The 10,458-nt window shown below is 45.2% G+C and overlaps 2 protein-coding genes across 3 annotated transcripts; one reads left to right on the plus strand and one right to left on the minus strand.

Moving 5' to 3' along the window:
- Positions 1-173: 173 nt before the first annotated feature.
- Positions 174-6,746, plus strand: dok3 (docking protein 3). 2 transcript variants are annotated; one of them, XM_027027061.3, is made up of 5 exons: positions 174-356; positions 1,704-2,003; positions 2,800-2,902; positions 3,675-3,844; positions 5,325-6,746. In XM_027027061.3, the coding sequence occupies exons 1-5, from the start codon at positions 300-302 to the stop codon at positions 6,183-6,185; spliced, it is 1,491 nt and encodes a 496-aa protein (XP_026882862.3). In that variant the 5' UTR covers positions 174-299; the 3' UTR covers positions 6,186-6,746. The 2 variants fall into 2 exon arrangements, with proteins under 2 accessions (XP_026882862.3, XP_081566970.1); XM_081710844.1 differs by having other exon boundaries at positions 2,803-2,902; positions 5,325-6,745.
- Positions 6,747-6,897: 151 nt separating this feature from the next.
- atoh1b (atonal bHLH transcription factor 1b) lies at positions 6,898-8,363 on the minus strand. The gene has a single exon (XM_027027050.3). The coding sequence runs from the start codon at positions 7,833-7,835 to the stop codon at positions 7,053-7,055; it is 783 nt and encodes a 260-aa protein (XP_026882851.2). The 5' UTR covers positions 7,836-8,363; the 3' UTR covers positions 6,898-7,052.
- Between the last annotated feature and the right edge of the window lie 2,095 nt (positions 8,364-10,458).

Here is a 10,458-nt window from a genome sequence, read left to right on the forward strand (position 1 = left end):
TTAAAAGCAAACCTTTGGTGAATGTGTTAAATGAATCTCCATTTAGCACCATTTGACCACATAAAGTGACATGAAGTAGAGCAGGTCTATGACGACTTCTTCCTGGTTGGTTGATTTTGTTGTTGCTTACAAACACGGTTGCTTGTCAGGCAGTGTGACAAAACACGGTTACACTGCAGACACACCAGATCTGGCGGAAGCTCAGACGAACATTTCTGCCCATTCCTCACACGCCGCTGCACTATTGAACCGCAGAAAAGTGATCACTTGTGTGGAGGGATCAAGAGGCAGACTGGACCATGGATATGGTGGTAAAAGAAGGATGTTTGTTTTTACAGGGTGTCAAATTTGGAAAGGTGAGTCTTATTTGAATTCGTATTTCAGTTAAAGTACTCCTTTAGTTTCTAAACTAGGCAAACTAAATCATGTTTCAAGATCTTTTATAAGCTACACGTTTCTAGTGAGAAAGTTTCAGCAGGATCTCATCTGTTGTGTCTTCCTCACTGTGGTACTTCCTCGCTTACTGATATTTCTGCTTTATTCTTTGCTTCAACTCAGTTTGCTGTCCATTAAGGTTTGGACAGTGGACAGGCCAGGCCGTTAGGACGGGTTCTCTTTGAACGTTTCGCCCGTTAGTCGCAAGTCATCCTGATGAACAGTGGGCTGCCTGGCTAGCTGTAATCCTGCGCCTGGCCTGTCTTGGAAATACGTAGAGATGGCCGTACTGCTCGAGCGTGAAGTCGAGGGTCTCAGGGGGTCAACTCTGCAACAAACAGAGCAACCACGGGCTATGATGCTGCCTGCTTCTGGCTCGGCAGTGGGAAGCACACCTGAAAGCCTCCTGTATCCTCTCTCCCTCCAGCTCAGAAATGTACACAACCTAGACCCAGATTTGTCCTCCTGAGTGTCTGCATTCTGTGTGTTGGCCCCTCTCCTCTGTTGCCTCCCTGTGGGCCCTGGAATGTCCTCATTTTCTTAATAAGCACCTGAGTGTGTGTGTGTGTGTGTGTGTGTGTGTCTAAGCTCGCTGTGCTTACAGTGAACCTGAACCCTCATCAGCTGTAACTAACGGGTGCATTAGATAATGTGCTACCTTTCTTCGAGAACAGTTTTAACAGTATTACACAATTTAGACCTTTATCTGGCTTCCTCTTTTGTTGGATCCACTCAGTATAGGTGACCCTTACAATTTGCATTATAATTCTTTAAAACATTTACATTTTGCCAGCAAAATTTGTTTTTCAAGTATTTGATTTCAAGCAGATGTACTCAAACCTCAAGCTTTTAAGTGCTTCTTTATATTGCATTGGCAAACAAAGAACTCGTGGTCTGTCCTCTTGTAGAAAGTCTTTTTTTAACCACTGCACAAATCTATCAACATTAAAGTACTGCTAACTTATTCACAACAAAGCGTGGGAACCTGTGTGTGCTGGGATAATATTAACATACTGCATTATTGATGACTCAGGAAAAACCACAGCTGTTTAGGCACCCGAGGTGCCACCATTTATGTGATGCTGTTTCAAGTGCATGAATCTTGCATGTGAGACCTCAGTTGGGATCTTCTTGACGCGGCCTGCTTCTCGGCTGCTTCTCTAATCTGTGTCACGGAGAAGCCGCACTGCTGGAATATCAGCGTGCTTCTGGAACGCTGTGTTCTTTCCGTCTTGACGCTAACCAGAACGCTGCTCGTCTATCCATAGAGAGTCTGGCGGAAGACCTGGGTGGTCCTGTTCGAGTCCAGTGCATTTGGCATCGGCCGGCTCGAGATGTACGACGTGCGGGATGGGAGGGGCATACTGGCGGGTGGCATGAAGGCCATGCGGAAGGGGGAGAAGCGGGTGATCCAGCTGGCCGACTGCCTCAGCATCACTCCGGCTCCGGGTGAGAGCTGCCCCGCTGAATACGTCGCCTTCTACCTGAACACGGCCCAGCGCACCTACACGCTGGCGGGACCCGTGCGGGATGAGTGGGTTCCCAAACTCTGCCACATGGCCTTTCAGGTACAGGCTTCTTCCACTGGGAAGGTGGGGTATAGGGGTGGAGGATTGTGGGATGTCAAAGAGGCAGCACCAATGAATAAAACTCCATGGACTCAGAGCATTAACAATCACTTGTCCAAACTGTGTGAATATGGTCATGGTCATAATGCTATGTGACAGTTTTGTTGATGATATAATAGTCTGTGCAAATCTAGATCAGTTAAAATCTAGAGCTGCATGCAAGAAGAAAAAAAGTGCCACTTCTAAAAAGCTGAAGTAAAAATGATCTCTCATTCCTGTTTTGAATACATTATATTTTGTCAGTTAACACACTGGTATTTGGTATTCACAAAGCTTTTTTAGATAAGCTTTTCTGTTCTGGGATCAGCTTCCTCCCCCGTGTATGCTGCTTTTAGTCTCTAAAGCTACTCTAAAGCTATTTTACACATACTGGTCCTGAGGTCTAGGTCCTGAGACTAACGAGTCAAGTCATTCAGAGCAGTGAGACCCCAAAAGCAAGTGGTCGGTGGTGGGGGGGGAATAACTAGGGGTGGAATTTAAAGCTCATATAATGTTGAGTGTATTCGGGGACCTGGGAGGATAGCATGTACTCAGTTCCTGTGCGATAACTGAACCTGCGAATGAGGAAGTGCTGATAACCACACCTCATCTTTCCATCTTGCAGTGTGCTTGCGCAAGACCCGTCCTGGCTGGCCTTCAAAGAACACAGATATCATTAAAAGAAAGATGTGCAAAAAAAAAAAAAAAGAGGAATTGCTTGAGCAGACCGTTTTCAACTGCCTCTCTGTTTTCTCAGCAGACCAAGGGACGCAGCGAGACAGGCCATGCACGGCAGAGGGATGGTGTCGCCACGGCGACGTCCATAGCTCATAACGATGTCTACTCCACCTGGAACCCAGGTGAAGTGCAGCCCCCCCCCCTCCCTTTTTACAGCACACCTGCTCTTGGCGTCAGATTTTTTGTTTGTTTGTTTTGTGATTTTCAGTGTTTTATTGTTTGAGACGAAGATCATGTGCTGTTAGGTGACTGTATGACAGTATCAACTGTTTGGATTGCAAGAATACACTTTCCTGATTAATCTAAAAAAAGCTGACTACATCATATAATAGAGCTTTTGTGCATTTAACACCAAGGTCATTGCGTAGTTCTCGTAAATGTTTTGTAAGATGGTGCGTCATAGCACCATGCACATGTTTTTCATAGCCTCAGTAGGATATTCTTTATATATTCTCAGTGTCTGCTGATGAGTCTTTTTAGTCCCATCTTATTTTAGTCGTATATTCTAATATTTAAATTTGGATTTGGCATGACTAAACCACATCAGTGAACTCATCAGTTCAGAGCTGACGTCAGGTTTTATCTTCCATCTCTCACACCTCTACGTTTTCTAAACAACAACCCCCATTTGAGAATCAAGCGTTTAATGTGAAGCCAAGGGCTGTGCTCATGTTTTTCAAACTATAACCAGCGGAACATTAAAATGTACGAGACGGCCATCAGCAGGGCTCATTTTCACTTGTGCTCCTATTTCAGTATGGCTTTGTGGATCCGTTTTGTTTTTGTTTTTTTTACCTGAACTGACCTCTGAATTCCACAGACGGTCTCGCAGAGCAGAAATGTGGCTGGCGAGGTGTGTGGCAGTGACAGGTCATCTCTGTTCCCTCCGTACAGGCCACTACCGCGTGATGGTGGAGGGTTCCAAGCTGGCGACGCAGTGCCGCTTGTCTGGAACGTACCTGCTGTCCCCGGAGAAAGAGGCCCTGTGTCTGCTGGACATCAGGACAGGGCAGACTGTGTACTCCTGGCCTTACTGCTTCCTCCGGAGGTTTGGCCAGGTCAAGGTAGGCAATTTTCCAAGCGAAGGATGATGGTTGAAAGATGTTGTATGTATTGTGTGTGTGTATTAATGGTGGTGATGTTGTATGTATTGTGTGTGTATTAATGGCAGTGATGTTGTATGTATTGTGTGTGTATTAATGGTGGTGATGTTGTATGTAGTGTGTGTGTATTAATGGTGGTGAAGTTGTATGTAGTGTGTGTGTATTAATGGCGGTGATGTTGTATGTAGTGTGTGTGTATTAATGGTGGTGATGTTGTATGTAGTGTGTGTGTATTAATGGTGGTGATGTTGTATGTAGTGTGTGTGTATTAATGGCGGTGATGTTGTATGTAGTGTGTGTGTATTAATGGCGGTGATGTTGTATGTAGTGTGTGTGTATTAATGGCGGTGATGTTGTATGTAGTGTGTGTGTATTAATGGCGGTGATGTTGTATGTAGTGTGTGTGTATTAATGGCGGTGATGTTGTATGTAGTGTGTGTGTATTAATGGTGGTGATGTTGTATGTAGTGTGTGTGTATTTATGGCGGTGATGTTGTATGTAGTGTGTGTGTATTAATGGTGGTGATGTTGTATGTATTGTGTGTGTAATAATGGCGGTGATGTTGTATGTAGTGTGTGTGTATTAATGGCGGTGATGTTGTATGTAGTGTGTGTGTATTAATGGTTGTGATGTTGTATGTAGTGTGTGTGTATTAATGGCGGTGATGTATGTAGTGTGTGTGTAATAATGGCGGTGATGTTGTATGTATTGTGTGTGTATTAATGGCGGTGATGTTGTATGTAGTGTGTGTGTATTAATGGCGGTGATGTTGTATGTAGTGTGTGTGTATTAATGGCGGTGATGTTGTATGTAGTGTGTGTGTATTAATGGCGGTGATGTATGTAGTGTGTGTGTAATAATGGTGGTGATGTTGTATGTATTGTGTGTGTATTAATGGCGGTGATGTTGTATGTAGTGTGTGTGTATTAATGGTGGTGATGTTGTATGTAGTGTGTGTGTATTAATGGCAGTGATGTTGTATGTAGTGTGTGTGTATTAATGGTGGTGATGTTGTATGTAGTGTGTGTGTATTAATGGTGGTGATGTTGTATGTAGTGTGTGTGTATTAATGGCGGTGATGTTGTATGTAGTGTGTGTGTGTGTATTAATGGCGAGAGTCTTCTGTCATCCCTCAGGCGACAAGCAAAACGAGTGGGAGTGTGAAGACTGGCTTATGTTACATATAAACATATTCTTACTCTGAAACCTAGACCTAGTGCTTCTAGATTTAACAAAAAATATTAAGACCAAAATTAAATATACATCCACTGAAAATGTTTAAATTCATCATATTAAATCATAAATATTTTTTATTTTACCATAAAGCAGTAAAATATGTTTTTTGGTATTTAATCTTCAGTGGAGGTTTTAGTATAAATTGTGTAGTTATCTCTATCTCACTGTATGATCTCTGTTAGCTCATTCTTGGCCTTTTTACAGAAAGGGGTGACGATCGAAGCGGGTCGACGCTGTCAAACGGGGGAAGGTCACTTCACCTTCCTGTCCAATCAGGGGCCACAGATCTACAGAGCCATTGAAGAGGCCATCATGCACCAGAGTGTACAGGACCTGCTGTCCAAAGCCACTGCTTCGCTGCAACAGAGCACCACCAGGCAGCTCCCACCAACACCCAGACCTGATGACCAAAGGATCGATAACAGCACCCCAAAGTGCAGTGTGCAGGAGAGGCCTCTACCAGTGGTTTCACGGAAAAACCTCACCCTTCCGCCTCCTCCCACCTTTGCCAAACCCGCCGTGCCGAGACTCGGACCAGACTTGAGCAGTCCCCCGACCAGCCCCAAAGAAAGCCTGTATGCCACCATAAAACCTCACCCCAAGCCGAGGAACAGACCCGCCCCTCCGAAAGTCTTCCCGTTGCCTGCTGTGTCCACCCCCAGCCCTGTCTACAGCACTGTCCACAGCCCCTTCCAAACCGGGCAGAGGAGGGAGCAGATGAGGGAGGCAATGAATTCGGACGCATCCGCTAGCAACGAGGACCCCGACTTGCTGTACTGTAACTGGAGGAAGGAGACTGAGGCCAGCCAGGACAGCAGAGAGTGCATGTACAGCACGGTGGTGTGTGCGCCTGGGCCCAGGAACAAGTGCAGACCAGACACCAGCACCAGGCAGGCTAAAGACAACCAGCAGCCTTCTGTTAGATCCTTCCCAGTTCCGGTCAACTTTAAACAAACACCCTCCAGTATCCTCCTCGAAGACCTAGCCAGGACCCCACCACCTCTCCCCCCCAGGGCATATGGAGGGAGCTCTGGATGCATAGATGACCGATTTGGATTACGGTGAGACTCTGGGTTCAGAAATGAACTGAGCTGCCCCTTTTATACAAGGCTTTTTGTTAAATGAACCCTGCAGTGATACTGTGAGAGGCTGTGAAAGGTGCAAAACGCATTGAGTTTAAAACTGGGAGAAAAAAAAAACAGGAAAAATTGAAGATGGTCATATCGCTTTGAATGGTATTATGCACTTTTTTTCACTTTCCAACTCCAACTCATCGCTGCAATATCTTTACAAAAGAGAGCCACTTCAAAATTGAATATGGATTATTTAAATGTCTTATAAAGTGATGCTAATCTGATGATACTTTTGGGAAATTATCTTGCCCCTAGTTCAGATCTAGACAGTTTTAATGTTATACTTTCTTCATCTGTGAATATCCGTAAAAGGTATTACGCTCAGTAAATACATATATTTATCTTACGTTTAGTGCAATTGGGTCATACAGGTTAATATATACAATGACAATGGTGTTTATATTTACTGAAACATAGAAACCAGCAAATGCTTTATGACTATTAAATTAAAGTTTTTATTAAACAATTCCGAATGAATAAAAAACAATTAGATACATAAATAGCAGTTGATTAATTTGCGGTGGAGTTATACGGTGATGTAAAATCAAAACGCAGGCTACGCTCGGTAAGTAAAGTGCAGCTCTAAGACTGGTATAGACATAAAAACGCAACGCATATAGTGACATTCTGTGTCGCTGGTTTCGTCATTATTTTTTTTTCTCCCAATAGGCTACTAAACGTCTACTGCATCTATTTGGTCCCTTTAATGTCTACTAAAACACAGACAGATAGATCATATTTGATGCGCGCCCCTATGCCACAGCTGTGAGCTTTTCCCCCCTCTCAGTTCCTCGGTATGTCAGCGGCCTGCGTGCTGACCTTCTTCCACGTCGCTGAAATGCGACGATTCCCCATCGCTGGCGGTGGACGCAACGACCTCCTTCTTCGCCTGAGCAAAGTCGGTAGCGGGTGCAGACAGAATAAGCACGTGTCCTTCTGCGACGCCGCTCTCCACCAACGTTTCCCGCAGCAGGCGCGCCGGAGGTGGAGACGGCGCCTCCACGGCGTATGTGATGCTGGTCCTTACGATGCGGTGAGGACTCGTCGGTGCATGGCCGCCTGGGCTGCATCCGTTCCTCACGCCTCTGCATTCAGAGTGAACAACGCCTTCCAGTAACTCCGAAAGCTCCGTTATGTAGATCTGCGCCATCTGGAGCGTGTCGTACTTGGACAACTTCTTTTCGTTCTCCAGCGAGGGGATGACGCTTCGTAGTTTGTCGAACGCGCGGTTCAGCCCGTGCATCCGTCGCCTCTCCCTGGCGTTTGCAGCAACGCGCCGGTGTCTCTGAGGGCCGGTCGGGTTTTGCTTGACTGCATGCTCTTTGCATCCCCGCTCGGTGTCCGTGTCGGTGACTTCGGAAGCATCGCTTCCAGTCGTGTACTTGTCCCGCGTGACGTCCAGCGGCGCGTGTCCACAGTGACCCACGCGACCGGCTGACTGCGAGTACGCGTGACTCGCAGGGGTCAGCCATCCTCGCGGGTCTCTGAGGGTCAGTCTTGGATGCTCTGCGAGGGGGAAATCAGCCGGTTGTTTTGGCATGCTTACCTCAGACCAACTCAAAAGTTTCGTATTCGTTGTCATCACTGGAGAAGGCACAGATAGCTGAAAATAAAGCTGCAGGCCTCAAACTTAGACTAGTTATTTATATGACTTCCCAGAAGGTCAGATATGGGTAACTGAAGTGGAAAAGGAATAACTTAGGATAGTTGTTCTGTCCAAAACTTTAGAGATGAGGCTAAACCGAATTCAGCATTAGTCCACGCTCGATACTTGCTTGACGCCCTCCACGTTCCTTGACTGCCTTTTTAGTACCCCCGGCTCCCCCCTCCCCTTTTTGGTACAGTCGGTTGCTTGCAGCCAATAGAAAAAGTTCTCGTGCCGGTAGAATAAAAGAGGTCTTGTATTTTTGACAGTCAATGACAATTGATCTCTGGTGATGGATGTTTAAAAATGTTAAATTATCATACAGGTCTCCATTAATTCATAGTTAGAACTGCTTTATATTCTGTCAGGGAAACACAAAACAACACACGCCAACAAAAATATTAGATAAGATCGTTATTTTAATTTTTAGACGGCGATTCACCGCGACCCAGCACGCTACGGCTAATATTTCTTTTCCTCGAGACTATACTGTGCATGACCCTAATCTATACATACTATACTTTGCATGACCTTAATCTAAACAGAGTAAACTGTGCATTACTTTAATCTATACAGACTATACTGTGAATTACATTAACCTTCCTGCTAGATAAATATTGAACAGACATCAATAATTAGCACTCTGTAAAGTCGCAGTTCTTTGCGGTTATTATGTATTTAGCGATTAACTTGAGACTTACAAAAGTTGAACAAACATCCTTATGATCAGCGATGGAATTGGCAACCAATGATGTTCACGAAGCTGCCATAGCAGCGTGATGGATGTTTGTGTCAGTTCTCAAATACACAGTAAAAGTGAGCAATCAGGGTCGTGTTTGCAGCTATAAAACGAGCAGGTGGAAGGCAGGTCGCGAGGCACACCTGTCGCCAGGCAGGGCCGCCATAACCGGCCGTCTGAGTTTACTCCAGTCAAGTAATGAATCATTTAACGCAACATTTTGTCGTACGATAATCAGATAACCACTGAGCAAAATGATATCATATTAAAGCACGATATATTAGGCTATTATAGAAAGGGGTAGTTTGGATTTGAAATGTAAGCTACTTGTTTTCTATTGCAATTTTTTTCTTACATAAATTACGCATATTGGACAGTAAGGCTATCAAGTCTACACATAGCCTATTCAGCAACAATAAGTTACTTTCAATTTTGCTGAGTCTGCTGGAATTGGCTACAAAAATAAAAAGTAGCTTTTATCGTATAGGCTGGTATAGTCTATCTATAGGTCTATAAATAGTCTACTGTATGTAAGCGCAGCTCTGCATGTCCTGCCTTCAAGCATTTGTGCTCGGTTCAGCAGACAGCAGACTACTGAGTTCCATCAGAATGATAACACAGGAGTGTGCGTGCGTGCGTGCGTGTGTATGTGTATGTGCGTGTATGTGTGTAAGTCGTAAGTCAGGAGGCTACCGGGGCCCCAGAGAGACTGGTCTCCTAAATGAGAGATGAATAGAGGGCCAACTTCGGCTGAGTCGGCTGGTGTCCCTTGGCACCCGTCTCGCAATGGGAGGCCAACTGCGTCTCCCATATGTTGTGCCGTATCTAGGGATAGTTAAACTTGAGCACTTTTCTTCTCCAACCGTGACAAAGAGTTAATCACGGAGTAAAGCGAAATAATCAGTTACATTACTGTTTTCGGCCAGAGAACCCAATGAGGCCCAGTGACATTTCTGTTTTTTTTTATAACAATATTTTCTGGTAAAAACGGAGTGGGATAAAAAAAAAAGTATTGACCTATGGGTTTATATGATATATAGGCCTAGTTACATGAATAGAATGCATATCCAGTAAATAAATAAACATTGTATTGTAAGATGACAGTAATCTTTTTCAGATTTTTTTCACCCTTTTTAACACGCCTTGTTGGTATGTTTTTGAAGGCGCGAGAGAGGGAGAGATCTCTGTGTAGCCTGTGTTTAAGACGGACGGTAAATATTAAATTTAAGTAAGGAAATCAGCGTGACCTGCTATCCCGTCATCGGGTTAATGAGCCTTGCTCGAGCTGAATAAATGGGCACGCTCTCCGTCCAGGGGTTCTCTATTCATTTTTTACATGCATATTTAATTCTCGCTTCCCTACTGCCGGCGCAACAGCCTGTAGCCCTGCCGAATATGGAATGAGGGGAGCGGGCCACACTCCCCATCTGCTGTGGCTGGAGACGGGGCTGGCGGGGAGGACCGCGGAAGGTGTCGGGAACATATCAAAGGTCAATCGAAAGACCCACCCGTGGTGTTGGTTTTGAAGCACACTGCGGCAGACGGCCACTTGGGTTAGAGCCATAGTCCAACAGACTGCAGGCTGGGCGAGTCGACAAGTTAGCTCAATTCTGTCTAATATAAATTGGTGTTAAGACGTTTCGGCACCATTCTTACGCGTTCGGACACGGTAGCGCGGCACCTGTCTTGCAATCAGACAACGTGGCAATGGATCACGTGTAAAAACCGATCGAAGTAAAAGCACAGTTCCTGCACGCAAGCCTGCTGCTCGGTGCTGGTTTTCTTCATTCCTAACCCCTCCCTCGCTGCGGAAGGGAAGCC

Source organism: Electrophorus electricus, chromosome 3 (assembly GCF_041902795.1).
Source record: "Electrophorus electricus isolate QZ-2024a chromosome 3, ASM4190279v1, whole genome shotgun sequence".
Taxonomy (NCBI): Eukaryota; Metazoa; Chordata; class Actinopteri; order Gymnotiformes; family Gymnotidae; genus Electrophorus; species Electrophorus electricus.